This window comes from Vulpes lagopus, chromosome 13 (assembly GCF_018345385.1).
Source record: "Vulpes lagopus strain Blue_001 chromosome 13, ASM1834538v1, whole genome shotgun sequence".
NCBI classification, from domain to species: domain Eukaryota; kingdom Metazoa; phylum Chordata; class Mammalia; order Carnivora; family Canidae; genus Vulpes; species Vulpes lagopus.
In genome coordinates, this window is record NC_054836.1 from 35,293,003 (window position 1) to 35,314,231 (window position 21,229).

At 40.3% G+C, this 21,229-nt stretch overlaps 1 protein-coding gene across 1 annotated transcript in view; it reads left to right on the forward strand.

Annotated features, from left to right (window-relative positions):
• Positions 1 to 21,229, forward strand: part of DNAH11 (dynein axonemal heavy chain 11) — a 313,463-nt gene that overhangs the window by 37,589 nt on the left and 254,645 nt on the right. The window contains 11 exon segments of the mRNA XM_041728012.1: positions 3,146 to 3,283; positions 3,590 to 3,714; positions 4,289 to 4,484; positions 7,181 to 7,285; positions 7,433 to 7,825; positions 14,109 to 14,441; positions 14,659 to 14,913; positions 14,991 to 15,160; positions 15,422 to 15,644; positions 19,540 to 19,656; positions 19,784 to 19,870. Of these exon segments, the coding sequence (XP_041583946.1) occupies positions 3,146 to 3,283; positions 3,590 to 3,714; positions 4,289 to 4,484; positions 7,181 to 7,285; positions 7,433 to 7,825; positions 14,109 to 14,441; positions 14,659 to 14,913; positions 14,991 to 15,160; positions 15,422 to 15,644; positions 19,540 to 19,656; positions 19,784 to 19,870 (2,142 nt within the window).

Here is a 21,229-nt window from a genome sequence, read left to right on the forward strand (position 1 = left end):
AGGTTCATATGCCCCCTGTTCTCATCCCAGAGGGTAGTTTTTATGTATCTGTAATGCTGAAAAATTAGGACAATGTGTACTACCTAAAAGGTTAAGACTTTTCTTTACTACCATTTGTGGGCTTTTCAGTATCTCAAAAGAGTATTTTTTTTCTGTATCTTTTCTCTTGTGTCAAATCTCAATAAGCATATCAGGTAGGCAAGTTGAGAGGCAGCTGGGAAGCTCCTAGTGTTTGAGTTGTGGTCAGTACAGTAAGCATTTGAAAGAACAAGTTGTGGAGTAAATGCATTTCCCCAGTGTTGGTAGATTGCACTTGTTTGTGAAATCAGTGTTGGCTTTTGAACGGTAACCTGAAATCCGAAGTCAACAAAATAGTGGTTGGAAGAAGAAAGTTAATTTGCATTTTGCTAGGTAGCAGCTAACCAAGCAGGTCTTTAAATATTTAGCAGTTTCTATACTGGTTATAGTGGATATGACTGGGTAGGGGGAAAAGCCAAATGTGTCTAAACTGACCTCTAAAACATAGTTAGATTTGCATTTTACTTTATACAATTTTTTCTTTGTGAGTTTTTTTTTTTTTTCAGTGAATGTAGTTGATGTAAAAATTTAGAGAATGTTAATGAGGGAGTTTTTTTAAAAAATGACATTTTTTCCTATAATTTTACTTGAATTCCAGCATAACTAACATACAGTGTTATATTAGTTTCAGGTGTACAATATAGTGATTCAACAGTTTCTGTACCGTTACTCAGCACTCATTGTAAGTGTACCTCTCTATTCCTCATCACCTATTTTACCCATCTCCACCCCCACCTACCTCCCCCTGATAACCACCAGTTCTCTATAGTTAAGAGGTTTTTCATTTCTTTTTTTCCTTTGCTTTGTTTCTTAAATTCCACATATGAGTGAAATCATAGGGTATTGTCTTTCTCTGCATGATTTGTTTCGCTGAGCATTATACCCTCTAGATCTAGCCATGTTGTAGATGGCAAGATTGCATTCATTTTTATGTCTAATATTCCATTGAAAAAAATATGCTCCACTTCTTTATCCATTCACCTCTTTTTTCTTAAAGATTTTTAAAATTTATTTATTCACAGAGATAGAGAGAGAGAGAGAGAGAGAGAGAGAGGCAGAGACACAGGCAGAGGGAGAAGCAGGCTCCATGCAGGGATCCCAACATGGGACTCGATCCCAGGTCCCCAGGATCACACCCTGGGCTGCAGGCAGCACTAAATGCTGTGCCACGGGGGCTGCCCCTTCATTCACCTCTTGATGGGATACTTCCATGTTTGGTTGTTGTAAATAATGCTATGGTGAGCATAGTGGTGCATATATCTTTTCACATTAGTGTTATTGTATTTGGGTAAATACCCAGTAGGGCAATTACTGGAACATATATAGTAGTTCCATTTTTAATTTTGTGATGAACCTCCATACTGTTTTCCATGGTGATTACACCAGCTTGCATTCCCACCAAAAGTGCACGAGGGTTCCTTTTTTCTCCATGTCCTGGTCAACCGTTGTTTAAGGAAAACAAATTTTGAAGAACACCTATTATTTCCCTAGAAGGAATTACAAAAGCTTTCTTTTTGGGCATGTTGCTAATAAGGCACAGACCAAGCTTGGTATATGGTTTTCTGCTCATAGTATTTTCTTACTTTGAGGAGATATCTTTTTTTATCTTTAAAGATTTTATTTATTTGAGAGAGAAAGTGTGTGCGTGAGAGAGCATGAGTGGGAGGAGGAGGAGAGGGAGAGGGAGGAGGAGGCTCCCTACTGAGCAGGGAGCCTGAGGCAGGAACGTGGGAGCAGGACCTGAGCCAAAAGCAGATGCTTAACCGACTGGGCCATCCAGGCACCCCAAGGAAGTATCTTCTTTTAAAGAAATACCTCTATAACAGGCCTAATAACTAACATTTTATGAAGCCCACACAGTCAGCAAGTGACAAAAATAATTTTCAGTGGCACCGTGGTTGTTGAGAACCCACACAGGGAAGCACAGACCCTGGTGCCAGACTGCCCAATGTCAAATGCCAGCTCTGCCACCAGCGGTGTGAATTTGGGGAACATACTCCCTCTCCACCGCTCCATTTTCTTACCTGAAACCTATGATAACAGTATTTTAAGGCCGTTAAAATACAGCACCTGGCCACCTTGTCAGCATTATATAAACACTGCTTATGGAGAAATACGTGTTTTAATTACACAGTTGTGCTTTCAAAGAAAGCTGTCTCACACAGGGTCCACATGGGGCCAAAAGTAAGGCTGGAGGCTAATGGATACCCAAGGTTAGGCTTGCAAGTAGCTGAGCTTTGTGGAATCTGGTGGGGAAAGTTAGCTGGGATCTGGGCAGGGGGTCATGGACTGTGCAAGGACATTTGGAGGACCTTTACCTTTTTGCTTCTGGTAATGTGTTCCTTTTAAGGCCACATGTTTTGTTTGTTTTTTTGGTCTCCCTACTGATTGGCCTCTTCTCCTTGCTGGTAGGCTTGTTCCCTACTAGTTTGACTGCTGTAGGTTCAGCTGCTGTGTCCTGGTTCTCTTCCTGAGCAAGGGAGAAGGTGATTAGTTCAAGGCATTAGTTTGAGGTAGAACATTTACGTCAAAGGAACTGTCTGCCTGTGGAGTGCTTGTCCTGGGAACAGGTCACTGCTGCCCGAGGCCAGCTGGGGTGACTACATGGTCTGACCTGGAACACAGGCTGCAAGGGACAGGACAGTCACAGTAACTGATAACATTCAGTATAATATTAGTGGTGTGACCTGGAGGTCCTCACTAGGGATATTTGCATCAAAAGAGCACTTGTATAGGAGGGGAGAGTGAATAAGGATGGATTTTGCTTCTGCTTTTATATCTGCAAAGCATCCTCAGCCACATTTCCTGGCGCCCAGCAGGAAGAAGTAGTGTTACCGTGAGCAGGGATTGCTGACAGACAGTTCGTTTAGGACTCCTCTAAGGAACAGAAATTACATTTTGTATCTGTTTTATTGGAAAACTGTTTTAGATTTGGAGATAGTTGATTCTTGTCGGGTTCTGGATTTTTGCTTTAACCCTAGTCATGGAGGAGGTTTAATGGGGGAGATAACTGAGTAACTATATTAAAAATCCATGGTTCTTAACCTTTTAACCTTGATTTTTACAGCTTTTGACTGTATTTGGGAATTTTCTAGAGAAACCAGTTGTCATGGAAATTTTCAGCCCACATTACAGCACACTGGTGCACATGTTTAATGCAGAATTGGATACGTGTAAGCAATTGTATAATGACCACGTGAAACAGGTAAGTAGGGGATGAAGCTGAGCACATCCCCAGCATCATTTTTGTGGGTGGTGGCCATCAGCTAGAATTTGTCTAAAGATCTAAAGATTAGATAAGGAAGGTAAACCTTTTATGCCTTTATTTGATTGCCTTCTGCAGATGAAGAACCTGCTCTAGGAACCATAACTGCTATTGAGATTACTTAACACGTACATTTCACGTCTTTGTACTGTGAAACTACCGAAATGAACAATTGCTTACAAGGTTGGAAATGCATGCTGATTAAACATTTCCTTCCTCCCTCTTCACCAAAATATGATTTTGCAGATCGAGCGCGGAAATGTCATTCTTCACAGGAATATGCCATTTACTTCAGGCAACATCAAATGGGCTAAAGAGGTCTTTGAACGACTTCAGACATTTTGGTCCAACTTTGCATCTCTCCGGTATTTGTAAGTTATTGGGCTTATTTCATGGTAAATTAATTATCCTAATGAGACAGGCAGTTTTTTTTTAGAGGGTAGTGAGTTGTTCATTTCAGTCCTTGAAGAGTCATTGCCCTATTTAACTTTTTGTTGGCTGAGTTCATCGAGAGAGATCCATCCCCCCATCGTTTTAGAATACATTCAGTGGGACCCTTAAAACTTCCATCTGTTTGCCCGTTGCAGGTCCTTACATATTTTCTTCCCACTTTTCCTTTGCACCTGCAGTATGTTGGTAGTTTTTGGTTCCTCTTCTTCAGTTACTAGCACTCCTTTTATTTGACAGATTTCTGTACCTTCCTCTTTTCTTTGTAGGAACTGGTAACTTTCTGCTCTTGTACTTTGGTTACATCTCTGGAGTTGCTTTCATTTTGTAACTCTATCTTTTAAGGCAAAAACAATTCATAAGCATTATTTGGCGTTTCTTATTTCTATTCCTGTTTTCTATAGTGCATTTAATTTTACTTTCTATTGTATGTTTCATTGTAAAGTAGTTAAGCTGACATCTAATATGTAGGAAAGTAGAAAAATCATATTCCTACAGATTCTTGGAAAGTCCTGATGATGCCCTAGTTTATCAGAAGTATATTGAAATGGTCGCTTTGCTAGAGCAATTTGAAAATCATATCTATGATGAATGGAAAAGTAACGTGGATGAAATCTGTGAATTCAATTTGAATCAACCCTTGATTAAATTCAGTGCCATAAATGGTCTTCTCAGTGTCAACTTTGACCCAAAGGTAGGGGTCTGATGTTTCTAGGTTTTATATATTTTTATTTTTATTACAAGTATATTCCTGATACTTCCGGTCATTTACATTAATTTGGGAGAATGTTAGTCCTATGAGGATTATAACTGAAATCAGCTTTTAATGAGTCTTTGTTTTAGAGATTTGTTTCCCAAATGCCATATTAATTACTTTTTTTTTGCCTGGCGATTATTTACTGCTTCCACCTTTACTGGATAATGAGCTGAAAGTAGGGTACGTTTCATTTTATCTTTGTGTTCTGTGTTTCTAGCATAGTGTTGGGCACTTGATAATACTTAATAAATGTTAGCTCAGTTGAATGTAGTCATTAGTCTTTTATAAGAGTTTTCTGGCATGAATTATATTTGTAGCACACATATCATTTTTAGTTAATTAAAATTTTATCATGTAAGATTTGGAGAATCCATAAAACATGGAATGAGAATATCCTTCAAGGGGGGCAATAAACTGTTATATGTTGGTTAAATTGGTCATTTTTATATAATGGTTTTCAAAAAAACATAAAACAAAATATAAATACCCCAAATAATATGAATAGTTAAGTATATCCAGGATGAAAATTACCTTTATTGAAGAGATGGTTTTTATCCTATGATAAACCACCTAACAAATTTCATAGATTATCTGAATAAGTTTATTTTCCCAAAATTTCATGTTATGTGATAATGAAAGTGCAGGAACTCTAAGCAATTATATATATAGATGTGTGTATATATATTTATACGTAACATACTATATGTACTTATAACTGATAAATGATATATGTGTATGTATATATTTTAACCTGTCTCCAACTCTAAGAGCTTGGTAGGAGGCACAAAATAAACCTTTTCTGTTTACTTAAATGAATATGCTTTACAGGAAAGGGCAAACAAAATATCTGTTTGTTGTCATTACAAAAAAACTAGTAAACATTTGGCTAATTTTTTTTTTAATTTTTAATTTTTTATTTTTTTTTTAAATTTTTATTTACTTATGATAGTCACACAGAGAGAGAGAGAGAGGCAGAGACACAGGCAGAGGGAGAAGCAGGCTCCATGCACCGGGAGCCCGACGTGGGATTCGATCCCGGGTCTCCAGGATCGTACCCTGGGCCAAAGGCAGGCGCCAAACCGCTGCGCCACCCAGGGATCCCCTGGCTAATTTTTTAGATAGTGGAGATTACGTGCTGTTTTTTTAGTGATTGTCCTGTCTTTCATGTCAGTTCGAATGTATGTGTAGGTAAGAAGTGAGAAAGCCTCAGTGGATTTGTTATAATCTGCACCCAAATTCTCATCTGTTGTCCTAAATTATTACAAAAAATAGCATCGCTTAAATATGTTTACAAACCTTAGCACACATATATAAATATGACTGAGAGAACTTAGGATTTGGGCAGCCCCGGTGGCGCAGCGGTTTAGCGCCACCTGTAGCCTGGGGTGTGATCCTGGAGACCCGGGATCAAGTCCCACCTAGGGTTCCTTGCATGGAGCCTGTTTCTCTCTCTGCTTCTCTCTCTCTCTCTCTGTGTCTCAATAAATAAATAAAATATTTAAAAAAAAAAGAACTTAGGATTCCTTCTATGTCTGATTTCATAAAACCTGCTTAAAGAATCTAAATTCCTGAGATGTTTCAGGAATAATTCCTATGATTGTACCTGAAGGGATTCTAAAAACAAAATGTATGGTACTAGTTCACCTGTGGTGTGACAGCCTAAGGAAGTCAACTGGTTTACCTTTTAAACATGTTATGCAGTCTTTTCCTTGGAGCCTGTGATTTATAGATACAGTCACTTCTGCTACAACATGACATATGCATTCCTAAAAATCACTGTGCTATGAAAGATTGCACAATAAAAAGTATAGCACTTATGGGGAAGATGGGGGTTAGGGCTAGCGCACTTAAAAGCTGTCAGCGGTGCATTAGAAAATAGGAAACTAGGAAGAACAGCACTTTATACATTTTAAATGGCCAAATAATACTGAAATACTACAGTAAATTTGCCACTTACCCTTGACAAAGACCGGAAGCTTGCTCATGGAAGTGGGTGTTGGACAGGTGGCAGTTTGTGCATTGTTGTGGTGATAGAAGGAGGGCTGTCTGATACCAGGCAGAAAGTTGTACCCCCTGTGTGAATGGGAGTGGCTCATCATACTTGAGTGAACTGAGGTATTTGGTGGCTGTTGGCATAGGAGCATTTTGCATATTTCTAAGCCTTTCAGTTGAGTTGAGTGCAGTTTTTAGCATTTACCTAGTGTTTCTTGCTAATGAAATTGTAGTTAAGCAGACAAAATTTGTGGTAGGCCCACATTGCTAGTCTGTCAGTTATATTGCAACAAATTTATGTTTTCAAAACAAACATTGTAGCAGAACAGCACTGGGAAAAGATTGAGTCCCTGTATAGCCTTCCATTTCACATCTCTATGTGCACATGTCACTCTTTTGCTTGAATTCTTTCTCTGACTGTGGGCCACAGCCAGTGATTTATACCTTTGTTATTTATGCTTCTGTGTCATAAGAATGTATAATTACTTCTATTAAAAAACACATGAAACAATAGCCTTTTTACATTGAGGATTTGAAAATATTATAATCATTGGATAAAATTTTAAACGTTTGGATTTTAACGTGTTAAAAGAGAATGACATTCTTAAAATACACAATAATCCTTGATTTTCTTTTAATAGCTTGTGGCTGTATTGAGAGAAGTGAAATACCTTTTGATGTTGAAGAAGTCCGACATACCGGATTCAGCTTTAGCCATCTTCAAAAAAAGAAATACTATTTTAAAGGTTAGTGTTTGTAGATATTAGGGCATTTTTTGAACAGAAATATTTGATTTGTAATGCTGACCATGTAGACCTATAATACTTTTATGCCTCTAAGATATGTAGCTTTAAATATTTGGTACTTTTTGTCTTGGGATTTCCTTTTCCCAGTACATTGGAAATCTTGAACTTCTTGTGCAAGGCTATAATAAGTTGAAGCAGACTCTTCTGGAAGTGGAATACCCTCTGGTTGAAGATGAGCTGAAGGCCCTGGATGAGCAACTGCAGGCAGCCGTGACGTCACTGACGTGGCAGGATGACTGCTGCGAATACATCGAGAGGGTGAAAGCAGCCACGTCTGAATTGGCACACAGAGTGGAGCACGCACAGAGCAATGTTAAAGTGATCCAGCAAACCATGAAAGCTTGGGCAGAGTGTACGCTCCTTCCCAGGAGGGAGCACAGAAGGGAGACTGCCTTTACTTTGGAGGACAAGGCTGATTTGTTTACGAAAAAATACAAGCTAATTCAAGAAGATGGCTGCAGGATACATAACTTGGTGGAGGTAATTGCTTTTAAGGTTTTGACATTGACTGAAGATCTTTTCAATTAGTTGACAAAAGAGCAGACGTAACCTAATAATGTTGGATTCCTTTATTGGGCTGGAGAGAGCTTTATGTATGATTTTGTTAAGCATTTAAAATGGAGGAATTTGCATTGCTCACCTCCAGTTTTTTCACGGGCCTACAATTTCTGCAGCCCTTGCTTATTTTCATTCCTGAGGGAAGAGATTGGAATGTGAGATATATTGATGAAACAGAAAGCCTAAAGCTGGAATCCTTGTCTTTGTCATAGCTACATGCTCTTTTGGATGCTATTCATAGCTGGCGCTGTTTGAAGAATGCCTGTAGGTGCCAGCCATCTTGACCGTGTCACCTCCTGCCACCCTCTCAGCCTTCTCGTAATGGTGGACAATAGTCATTCTCCTTTTACTTTTAATAATGACAATAGTCACTATTTGAATTTTCAAACACAGCAACAGGCACTATTCTAGAGTGATCAATTTAAGAGAAGACAAAAATAAAACCAAAGAAACAAGGCAGAAAAAGAAAACAATGCAACCAAACAAAAAGTCCCTTATCTCTTCGATCTTACATTCTAGTTGGAAAAGGTAGAGAAAATGACATATATGGAATAGGTCAATTGGTCATAGGAGAAATGGTAAAAAAAAATATATATATATATTATATATATATATATATATATTATATATACACAGCAGGTAGGATAGGGAATCATTGGTATGCAGTGTATTTTATATGCGGTGATCTGAAACCCTTCCATACTAAGGTAGCAGTTCTGCAGAGAACTGAAAGGGAAAGAGAATGAGCCATGTGTATATCAGGAGAAGGGTGTTCTAGGTAGCAAAAAAGTATAGAAGTTTGAGGAAGAAGCATAGGTGGTCTATCCAAGGATCAGTTAGAGAGCCAGGATGCCTGAAGCAGAATTTGCAAGGGGAATAGTAGTAGTTGATGAAGCTTGGAAGGGACCAAGGACAGATACATGGTATTGACAGGCTGTTATGAGAACTTGGATTTTTACCATGAGGTGAAATAGCAGCCAGACACTGTCTACTCAAAGGCTAGCCTGTTGAGTGTAAATCAGAGGGGAGCAAGGAGGTGGTAGGAGGTAAAGAGACCTTTGAGAGATTATTATCATAATTCAGGGGATAATGGCTTAGGTCAGAATGGTAGTGATTGAAACAATCATGCTAGATATATTTTGAAGGGAGAGCCGACAGGATTTGCTATGATGAGTCAGGAGATAGAGAATTCAAGGATGGATTCAAATTTTTTGGTCTGAGCAACTGGAAAATTGGAGTTTGCCTTTACTGATATGGGGGAAGAACTGTGATAGAGTGGATTTTGTATAGAAAAGAGAGGCTTGGAAAAAAAAAAAAAAAAGAAAGAAAAGAGAGGCTTGGGGCAGCCCCGGTGGCCCAGCAGTTTAGTGCCGCCTTCAGCCTGGGGTGTGATCCTGGAGACCCGGGATGGAGTCCCACATCGGGCTCTCTGCGTGGAGCCTGCTTCTCCTTCTGCGTGTGTCTCTGCCTCTTTCTCTCTGTGTCTGTCATGAATAAATAAAATCTTTAAAAAAAAAAAGAAAGAAAAGAGAGGCTTTGGTTTGGCCCATGTTAATTAGACACATATGCCCACAGACCTAGAGTTTGGGGTAGAAGACCAGGCCAGTGACATAGAATTGAGAGCCAGGAGCACGTATGTCATATGTAAAGCCAGGGACTTAGAGGAGTTCATGTAGGGATTAATGTAGGGATTAATAGGTAGAGGAGAGGTCCAAGGACTGACCCTGAAGTCATCTCTGAGGCCAGGGAGAAGGGGAGGGTCCAGCACAGGATGCTAAAAAGGAGGCAAGTGAAGCCGAAGGAAAAGTTGAGAGAGATGCTGTCCTGGAAAACAAGTCAAGAAGAGATGCCAAGAAGGAGAAAGCATTTGACTTTCTTCCATACTCCTTCAGGACCTGAAAATGAGGGCCGAGGCTGGCAGATGTTGCAGCGTGGAGGCCTTTGATGGCTGTGACAGAGCTAACTTGATACAGTGGATGCTAGATTGGAGTGGCTGACAAGAATGGGAGAAATGGGACCAGAAAGCCACTAAACTGAGGATGTCTGAGGTGGCCGGAACTAAAAACTCTGCAGGGCCTGGGGCGTGTCAGAGATGGGGAGGATTTTATTTTATTTATTTATTTTTAAAAAAATTTTTTTTTTAATTTATTTATGATAGTCACAGAGAGAGAGAGAGAGAGGCAGAGACACAGGCGGAGGGAGAAGCAGGCTCCATGCACCGGGAGCCTGATGTGGGATTCGATCCTGGGTCTCCAGGATCGCGCCCTGGGCCAAAGGCAGGCACCAAACCGCTGCGCCACCCAGGGATCCCGAGGATTTTATTTTTAATGTTGGTTGAGGTTTCTGAGTGATTATATGTTGATGGGAGTGATCTAGTAGAGGGAAAATAATTGTCGGAGGTAAGTCCTGGAAGAAAAGGGATTTTGTAAATGCATGTGGGAGTTGGCTGTAGCTAAGAATTTGGAGAGTTCATCTGCAGTAACTGGAGGGAGGAGGGCAAAGGACAGGAATGAGGCGCTCATAGCCGGGCAGCTGGAGGGAGATACATACAGGGAAGTTCATTTTCACTCTTATTAAGGAAAAAAGGATGGGAACAAAAAAGCATATTCCGTATTTCCTTTGGAGCATGTTCATTACACGGCATCATCTCTATAGATGTATGTGGTCCTCAGACCATGACGCTCTCCTTTGGCCAGGGCAATGACACCCTCACTGTGCACACACACCACCATCACAGAGCACCATGGCCTGGGGTTTGCCCCCTGTAGAGGTTGGAAACCAGGGTGTTTAGTCTTGTGTTTTCCAAAATCCAGGCCTGAATTTTCTCAGGCGTTAAGTGAAGACACTTGTCTCTAGGCTAACTCTCAGTGGGAGAATAAGCAACAGACCATGGTTTTTCTCCTGAAATTGACTATAGCCAATCACGTAGTTTAGTATTCCATTGTCATTCGCTTAAGGTGAGCCTCCTAAGGGCCCCAGGATCCATTTTAGATTCTTAAGATATTTGAGTGAACAGAATAAAGAGCCTTGCTTCTGTGGCGCTCGCATCCTAGTGAGGGGAGAGACGGAATAAGCAGCAGGTGTAAGGCAGGGATGTTAGAATTGGTTGAGTGCTGCAGAACGAAGATGCAATAAGAGCAGGGCGCAGGAGTTTTGGAGTGCTGGGCTGGGGTTTTATTTTATTTTTTATTTTTTATTTTTTTTTTATGATAGTCACAGAGAGAGAGAGAGAGAGGCAGAGACACAGGCAGAGGAAGAAGCAGGCTCCATGCACCGGGAGCCTGATGTGGGATTCGATCCCGGGTCTCCAGGATCGCGCCCTGGGCCAAAGGCAGGCGCCAAACCGCTGCGCCACCCAGGGATCCCCTGGGCTGGGGTTTTAAGTAGGATGATCAGCATGGGCCTAAATGAGAAGGTAAGATGAGTAGGAAGTTCTGGAGTCCACGTAGTGAGCCCTGGGAAAGGAGTATTCTAGACAGAGGAAACAGGCTTCAGGGAGGACCATGGCGTGTGTTCCGTGCAGGGAGGTGCATGTGGGGCAGCTGAGGGAGTAGCGGGGTGGAGAGTTCGATGAGCTGAAGTCAGATGCTTACGGGGTGTGAGGAGGGGGACGGGCACATCAGGGAAGTCCTCACAGGCCTCTGTACACACTTGGGCTTTTACTCTGGGCTACGTGGGCAGCCCATTGCAGGACTTGGAAGAGAGGGAAGTAAACATGATCTGCCTTTCATTTGGAAGAGAGACTGGCATGTTGTTGTGTTGCAACTAGAGCACAGGGAAGGCAGAGGGCCTGGTGGGTTACTGTGGCAGTGACCTAGGTGACAGATGGGCGATGCCTGGGCTGGGGGCGGTGATGACGGAGCCGATCAGAAGTGGCTGGATTCTGGATATATTTTCAGTAGAACAAACAGAATTTCCTAATAGGCTGGATGTGAAGCATCATAGAGGGAGGCATTGAGGATTATTCTAAGAATTTGGTCCCCTCAGAAGATAAGATTGGAAGTTTTCTACTAAAAGATGGGCTCTATTCTTTTTTCCTTAAGTCAAAAACTAAGCAACTCTGGAGACCTTGTTCTCAGTATGGGAACAGAGGAAAAGCTCTAAATTGAGAGAAGTCAACTTCAAAATAGGGATAAAATTGTTCCCCGCACCCCCCCCCCCATATCAGCCCATGATTTTGAGCCTGGTCCTCAGACTTCCACTGAGGAGTGTCACTGGGGGGAAATTTGTGGAAATATTACAGAGGGTAGGTCATTTCTGCCTTTTCATGCTGCACCCTGTGTGGCTGAGGGAATCCCAGGCAATAGTTTGCAGGCAGAGTCCAAGATGAAGAAAGAAGGGTAGAACCATGAAAGCTTGGATCTGGAAGGGACCTGAGCCATCACTGAGTGACCCCGAGCCCTTCTTCCCTTTTTCTCTTTATATTAAAATGTTGAAAATAATAACAATTCTTATGAATGGCATTGCAGTATATAAACTGGATATCTTGGGATGAAAAAGTATCAACAAAGAGGCAGTCACAGATACTGTACTGTGAATGTTTGGAAGAGTCCTTTTTAGGGAATCAAGAGGTCTTTTTTTTTTTTAAGATTTTATTTATTCATGAGAGAGAGAGAGAGAGAGACAGAGAGAGACAGAGAGAGAAAGAGAGAGAGAGGCAGAGACACAGGCAGAGGGAGAAGCAGGCTCCATGCAGGGAGTCTGACGTGGGACTCGATCCCCGGTCTCCAGGATCACACCCTGGGCTGAAGGTGGCGCTAAACCGCTGAGCCACCCGGACTGCCCAAGGGAGTCAAGAGGTCTTGTTTCTTTCCCTAGCTTAGGTGCTAGCTTCCTACCAGTGTGACTGTTGGTGTATTTTAGGTCTTTGTTTTTATATCTTTCAAATGAATATGCTAAACAAGATGGTCTTTAAGGATTTTTTTTTTCCAGCTCTAAGATCTATACTTCTCCTTTTTAGTGCCTACAAAGGAGCCAGGACTGCTATGTACAGCTGCCCAGGATATCTGTGGCACAACACATGACTCTGGGGGTGTGGGTCACATACACTACAGACACATAGAGCTGTGAACGGTTCTACCTGGTTGGGCAATTCGGCATCGTGAAAGGAGAGGTCCTTAAATTTGTTGAGGGCAAGAAATCCCTCAAAGAACTTTCCAATCTTGGCCGTATCTTATTACTTCTGTAGCTATGGTTCTTGCATGTAACACACACCTTTGAATCTGGATCATATATCCACAGTAGCAAATGATCAAAGAAAGGGCAGAGTATAGTCAACCCTATAAACAGCTCTCGTTTCAGTACTCCCTCTTCTCTGTGCTCTAGTTTCTGCCTTAGGCATCTGCCCTCTGGACTGTATGACTATGTAAGCTTTACCACTCAGAAAGATATCTCTGGAATCAACCCTCGCTACCCACCTGACCTTTTCAAATCTATGTCCTTAGTCCTGCCACACTGTATGCTCAACCTCTAGCAGTCCTAAACCATAATCCATGTCTGACCTTGTCATGCCCTGTTGACCTGTTCATGACCCATACTCTTGAGAGATGTCAAGGTAGAAGAACTTAATACTGTTGAAACACAAAGGGAGCTTTGACCACACTGGGCTGGTGTTCCCCAAGTTGAGTTACTATTCCATAGGTTGCTTATAGGTGGTTTGCACAAAGTGTTGTTTGGTTGTTTTGGGTAAACCAAGTTAAGTTGATTTTTAATTGTAGCAGAGTGAATCTCCAAAAAAGGCTTAGAGTACTTAGCACTCTGCTGACTTAGTGATCTTTGGATAGTCCAGAGCAGTGTTCTCTGAAAGACCAATTCGGGAAACCTCATTTACACATAAGGGCCTGGAAGACAAAGCCCAAGGCCACATAGAGTTAGGGATAGAGCATGAATGCCTTCTAAATGTCCAGTACATATAGAAAACATTAAAAACTCATGGATTTGTTGTTTGTATTTGAAGACAGCAATTTTCATAATGATTTTTCCTTTAAAGGATGACTTTTGAATGTATTTTATAAATGATACTAAGTGTTACCAAATCCTGCTCAGATATTTAGTGTTCAGCTTAAGGTTCTATGACCTGGCATTTAAATGTTCCTATCTTGTGCACAAAAATGCAGTCCCTTCTTTAACAAAACATTTAAATGGAAAGCTTTCATCTTTGTACTCATTATTGCTTGTACTCCTCTATTAATATTTTTGTTTCTAGGAAAATAGGAAGCTCTTCAAAGCCAATCCTTCTCTGGATACCTGGAAGATTTATGTGGAATTCATTGATGACATTGTGGTAGAAGGCTTTTTTCAAGCTATAATGCATGACTTAGACTTCTTTCTGATGAATACGGAGAAACAGCTGAAACCCGTACCATTTTTTCAAGCACAGATGATCTTACTGCCCCCTGATATTCTTTTTAAACCTTCTTTAGAAAGAGAGGCTGGGGATGGCTTCTATGATCTCGTAGAAGAAATGCTTTGCAGCAGTTGTAGAATGTCTGCTCAGATGAAGCGAGTAGCAGCACATCTGGAAATAGCAAATTATCAGGTATTTCCTTTGAAGATGTGTATGACCTTTCATATTAATGATTTAACAATGAATTGAGATAATGGGGAGCACAAGGAAAGGAAAAGTTGGGAAAAAACACAGTTGTTGATTTTACCAACTATTCTCCCTTTGAAGAATGGCATTGGGCGATGGTACATTGTATGTAATTGACAGAGCGGGTTGGTTTTAACAAACGCTTGCTTTTCCTGTCATTTAGAATGACATGGAGAATATGTTGGGCCTGGTAGAGGTCAGGCAGGAGATAATGAACAGAGTGGCAGAGGTCATCAACAAAGTCTTGGACTTCAGAAATACCCTGGACACATACGCATACCTCTGGGTTGATGACCGAGCTGAGTTTATGAAGCATTTTCTCCTGTATGGCCAGACTGTGTCATCTGAGGAAGTGGATGCTCATGTGTATGAAGAAGTCCCTGCACAACCACCAACTCTCGAACAATTCAAAGAGCAGGCAAGGAAAACACTTAGTATTCGATGGAGTTGCTCATTTTTGATTCAACTGTTAAAGGAATTTTTTTCTAATTATAGATCGACATTTATGAAGCTCTGTATGTTCAGATGAGCAAGTTTGATGACTTCAGAGTATTTGATAGTTGGTTCAAAGTGGACATGAAGCCTTTCAAAGTGAGCTTGCTGAACATTATTAAGAAATGGAGCTGGATGTTTCAGGAGCATCTTTTGAGATTTGTCATAGACAGGTAGTCTTCTATGCTTCATTGTTTGAAATTACAACTTATAACACCAGGCTGCTTTCTAAAGTTGAGACATAAATCTTAAGTACATTAAAAACTGCCAGTTTCTTAACAGAGATAATGAGTAATGTTTAAGTAGAATCTTATTTTCATTATTTCCCTATCAGAAGTCTTATACTTCTAACGGTTTTAATGAGCTTAATTTGGGTTTGTCTGTGTTCATGTATGTATATGTGTGTATGTATATTTGCAATATGTATTTAATAGTCTGAACGAGCTACAAGAATTTATAAAGGAAACAGATGCTGGACTTCAGAAAAATTTAAGTGAGGGTGATCACGATGGCTTAGTTGATATGATGGGGCATCTTCTGGCAGTAAGAAGCCGACAGAGAACTACGGATGAACTTTTTGAGCCACTAAAACAGACCATCATACTCTTGGAAAACTATGGCCAGAAGATGCCTGAGCAAGTCTATATTCAGTTGGAGGTAAGTAAGTGTAGTCGTAAAAGACCCATAATTAACATAAGTTGGCACCTCCTTTATCCTAGTTCTTTACATGCCCTCTCTTAGGACATCCTATGACACCCTGTACTGTAGATAACTGTAGGCACTTGACACGTTAGGAATTGGAAACTTAAAGAGATTTAATACATCTTTCAAGGTCACACGAATCACTGATCCAGCCAGCATGAATCTAGGTGTGTTTCATGCCAACATACTCCATCTGACCGCTGTGCTCCTGCCTTCGTGTTAGGAGGTAGTTAGTCAACAGCCTCTGAGCTGCTCCTTGGAGTTCCACTTAACCATCCCTTTCAGACATGAAACATATCCCTAGTCTTTGGAAGGGTCCTAGTCTTTGGAAACCTATCATGGACATTTTAATAAAAAATAAAGCCCAATTTGGATGGAGAAATCATTGTTTGCTAAATAAGAGTTCTGTGTCATTCTTCTGTTGCCATGCTCTGGAAAGACTTGGTGGCTGCTCTGTGCTCAGTGACGATCAAAGTCTTTTTAGTTAGATCTGAAACCATGAATCAGATTCTCACAATCGAGCTTCTATTCCCATGCCTATGTGGAAGATCTACAGATATTTGCATTACTCACTAGCTTCCAGAATGGGCTGACACTTAACCTTGCAAATGTGAGTAGTGGACCCATTAACTTAAGAAAACTTACGATCGGAGCCTGGGACTCGAATTTGTTTTCAAAGACCAGATGAGTCCACTCCATCAGCTTGCCTCAGAGCATGCTTCCTGTTCAGTGAAATCTTGCTCCAGATCCTTCACTTTTAAAATTTGTATGGTCTCCAGTTTCCCACTTGTTTGTTGAGGTCAGATTCACAGTTCACATACCATACAAGTGCCTAGCATTTAGTACGTACGTAATGTCGTGTAACTGCCACCTCTGATCTCAGAACATTTTTATCACTTGGAAGAGAATCTCTGCACTCATTAGCCACCCTTCCCCATTACTCTTCCCTACCGCCCTGCCACCAGTCCTTGGCTGCTGCCAGTCTTTGCCTGTTTCTGTGGGTTTACTTATTCTAGAAACTTCGTGTAAATGGAATTGTACAATAGCAGGTATTTTGTGTCTGGCTTCTAACACTTGACATAATATTGTTGATGTTCAATGACATTGAGGCATGTGAATGCTGTATTCTTCCTTGTGTCTCAACACCGGTACATTGTGTTTACATCTACCACAACTTGTTAAGCTTTTCATCTGTTGTCAGACTTGGGGACATTTGGGTTGTTTCCATCTTTTGGCAATTGTGAATAATGCTGCTATGAGCATGGGTGCGCAAGTATTTATTTGAGTACTTCTTTCTTTATCTCCCTTCCTTCCTTCCTTCGTTCCTTCCTTCGTTCCTTCCTTCCTTCCTTTCTTTCTTTTTCCCTTGGTACCTGTTTTCAATTTCTTTTTGTAACACAGGAGTGAAATTGCTGGGTCCTAGGGTGATTCCAAGTTTAACTTTCTGAGAAAACGTCAAACTTCTCACAGCAGCTACTGCCTTTTCTAGCTCTTGTTTTGTTTTTGTGAGGATTAAATGCAACAGTGTATTTACAGTTGCTCTCTTTTGACTATAGAAACTATAAAGAATTAATACAGATGCATTACTAAATTCTATTTAACTATAAAGCTGTCCCTAAACTAAATCTACTTAGACATGGAGATGAAATGTGAAATAATAGGTACATAACAAGAGTGAGAGAAGAAATAGTGTGAGGCACACTGCAAATATTTGTTTTTAGAAAGCTTTGGGTATTCTTTGAGCCGGATCTTGGACCTTAAAATAAAGAAACTAGTTATGACACAGGCCTTCAATATGGGGGATTTTAGCTATGGCTTCTAGAATTTGTATTATAAGAGGCTCATTGCAGTTCATGAATTATTGAAAATGTTTGGCTTTTTAATATTTTGAAAGTGGGCCACCTTCTAGCTACACGTGTGCCTCTGTCAGTAATTCAGGCTGCTCAAGAGAAAAAAATAAAATTTATAGACAATACAAATGGCACGTGGAAGATAGCAGTGCCCCAATTTTATTTTAATTAAACTGGCTTGTGATAGTTACTGTTTGTTTCTTCTTCACAGTCATTAGCAGTGATAACATTTCCCAAATACTTGCCAATGCTTTGGTCTGTGGCTGTGTCCTCACTCACTCCGTATCTACAGTACTGTCTGAGGCAGGATTAAACGTTAATGTATAGATTTTATCAAGTCCTTTCCTTGTTAAGAAGCCTTCACTGACTGCCTTTAGCCTCTGAATACTGTCCAGTTGCCATTGGAGCTCTATTCTATCCAACCTGCGCTGGTAGTCTTACCTTACAGGATCTCAAGGGATCTTGCCCTAATTTCTGCCTGCTGCAACCCAGTCATTACACTCAGTCACAGAATCAGTGCTACCTCTTTGTGGGGATCGTATCATTGAGACTTTGGAGATTATCTGATCTTTTGGTTTTCAAGGAAAATCTCTTTATCAAGTAGAATCTTACTTGGAATCCCTAAATATGAAGCAGGTAATAGCAGGTCTACTGTAACCCGTAAGGGCTTAAGGTGTTTGAGCCCAGGGATGTGACCTTTGTACCCATTACTCCTGAAGGGACTCCAAATGATACTTGGGTTCCATGGGATCAATTGGAAATGCAAAGTGAGACCATACAGATGAAGGTACAGAGTTTTGATGAGAAGGGTGGAAGGAGGAGATGAAGGACAAAGACATGTAAAGCCCAGGTCTCTTGTTCCCTGGTCTGTTTTGATAATTCCTGTAGGGAATGTTGCCTTCAGAGCATTTTCTTTCCATAACCCGTAAGCCTCCTGCTGGAAGTTAACACATCCTGTCCCATGGAATAGTTCCTGGGTGCTTCCCATTTACTCTGACAGATTACAAAGCAATTTAAGTTGGAAGAATGTATTTTATCTTTCTAGTACGCATCCCCCACATGGATATAGTTGACACTTAGCACGGTGTACTCTTCATAATTGGCAGCTACTCAGTCATTCATCAAATATTTATTGAGGCTTACAAAATAGTCTTTAGAACCTTTGTTTTTGCACTTGAGCTACACAAGTAGAGTCCCCTCACTATGAGTGGTTTTGTATGACACAACAATTTCAGTGTCCTAGGAGATCACCCAGAGAAACAATGCTTTGTTAGTCTGGGCACAAGGAATGCTTTTCAACAGCATTTATGCACAACGGCTCTTCAAAGAAAATAATTTGCTCTTGTCCTATTTGCATTGTAGTCAGGGAGTGCAGAGTTGAGTTGCTACCTGAACTATTTATTGCTGCTTTTGTTCTACATCAAGTAGAAATTAACCTTCCCTTCCCTTGGCCTCTCTCTGCTTTAGAAATCCTGGTTAGAGTGAACCTAATCTGAATGCTCAAACTCTCCATCAAGACAAAGTAACACAGAGCTGTGGAAGCCAGAGAACAGTGCAGGATGAGATAAATTAACGTTTTCCTCTGTGCCCCACCAGATTCAAAGCGTCTTTCTTCACTTGCTAAGTTGCTAAACCCCATTCCATTTCCACCTGTTAGCAGGGTAAAGTGCTTTCTAGAGCACTTTAATTTTATTCCCTTAACAATAAAAAGTTTTGGAAATTGGTGTGTATTTGGAAAAGATATTCTGTATTCTGAGCTAATTACAACAGAGGACAACTCTGGTTTATGCTTGGAAGATAGGAATCAGTGGTGTCCAGGGGTCAGCCTGGCTTGCAGCCTTTTAGCTGCTTGTATCTTTCTGGAGATAAACTCCTCCTCTGCTAGAAGAATGTGAAGATGCCATGGGTTAATGTATAGAGGTTGGAGTAATGGAAATCTTGTGGAGTTGATTTGATTTGGGCGCTAAAGTAATTTCCTGTTTGCACCTTTGTTTTTGTAGGAATTACCTGAAAGATGGGAAACTACCAAAAAGATTGCAGTAACTGTCAGACATGCAGTCTCACCTCTCCAAAATGCAGAAGTCACCCTCCTAAGGAAAAAATGTATTTCATTTGATGTAAGCTAGCTACCATGTTTTGTGGGTATTATGTTCGTTTTCCTTTTGTTTTAAAGAAAGATTTTTTTTATGAGGGTAACTGAAGCCATTTCTTAAATTTACCTTTAGTTTTTTCTGCCCTCATCAGCAGAAGCAGGCCGAGTTCAGAGAGAGATTCAGACTCTATGCTCCTCTTGGTTTTAATGCAAAAAACCCCTACACGGTGCTTGATAAGGTAATGCTGATCTCAACTTATTTTTGCTACAATATCTTGTAGAAAGTCAAATTAGATGCTAAGGTACTAAGATATTTTGCCTTATTTTGGCAGTCAGTTATAGCAGTTGAGAATTAACTATTAAAAACTGGATTATGAACTGCTCACCCCAATAGTATTTTAAATTGCATCTCCCCAAACCACCGTTGTTATCAAAGTGATCATGCTAGTGAAAGTAACAAGTACTATTTTTTTAGCACTTACTATGTAACTGTGTCAAGAACTTTAAGCCTATTGCCTTATGTTATTTCTTCTGGTTTTTACAAAGCTGCCCTGTGATACAGCGGCTCTTCTCTTTTTTTCAGATAAAGCATCATGTATGTGTTTTTAAGTAATTTTGAAGATTACACAGTTAGTGACAGATTAGTATTAAAATTCTAGCTGTCCAATTTTTTTAAATCAGGAATTTTAAGCTCTATTATTGTTTGCCATGTGATACTTTGCTAGTGACTTTTAGCCATAGTAAAGAAAGCCCATAACTTCCTCTTAACTGTGGATACAAATATTATGCCTGGTTTCTAATGAACTGCTTTATTATAGTTGACTATAAAGGTGAATATAATGGGCAAATAACCCAAAATGGTGAGTAGTTGTTCACACTTGAAAAAAATGTTTTAAAAGTTCATTAGAAAAATAACACTTGTGTTTCTTGAGGAATTCTTAAACCAACAGCCAAAATGAGCAATTATGGTGAAGTTTATATTCAGGAGCCATGAGTCTTTCTGAGATCTTCATGGAGGTTGCCATCCTGCTTTTATTTCATACTAGAGATGGTCTTTACTCCTTAGACTGGGATAAAACTTAGAGCAGACATAGCTTGTACCTCTCTGTCCAAATTCTGGGTTGAATTGCATTTAACTGCTTTACACCCCTTTCAGAAAACACCATTCTGGAGCAGATCTTCTCTTGCACTTGGCTGTAGAAAACTGGTTAATGTATTCGTTGTGGGTTAGAATATGCTAATGGAGTTGTGGAGTTTTTAAAGATTCTCTCTAAATTGCAGGTGGTCTGAACAGATTGTGGAAGGGGAGACATTTTTACTTGACTAACCAATGTGCTGTATGTAAACATTTACTATAGTTATTTATTGAATGCTACCATTTGCATGCTGTAATATAATGGCATGTAGCTAAATATTTAAAAGTCAGGGATATTTATCTTTCTACCTACAGAATGTGTCAAGGGCTGTTTTGAATGTAGTAGTGCTGGGTTACCTTTATTTTGAAGTTGTGTGTGTGTGTGTGTGTGTGTGTGCATGCATGTCTAATACTCATCTAAGTGGATTCATCTGGAGGCATGTATGTGCTTGCTCTGGCTAGT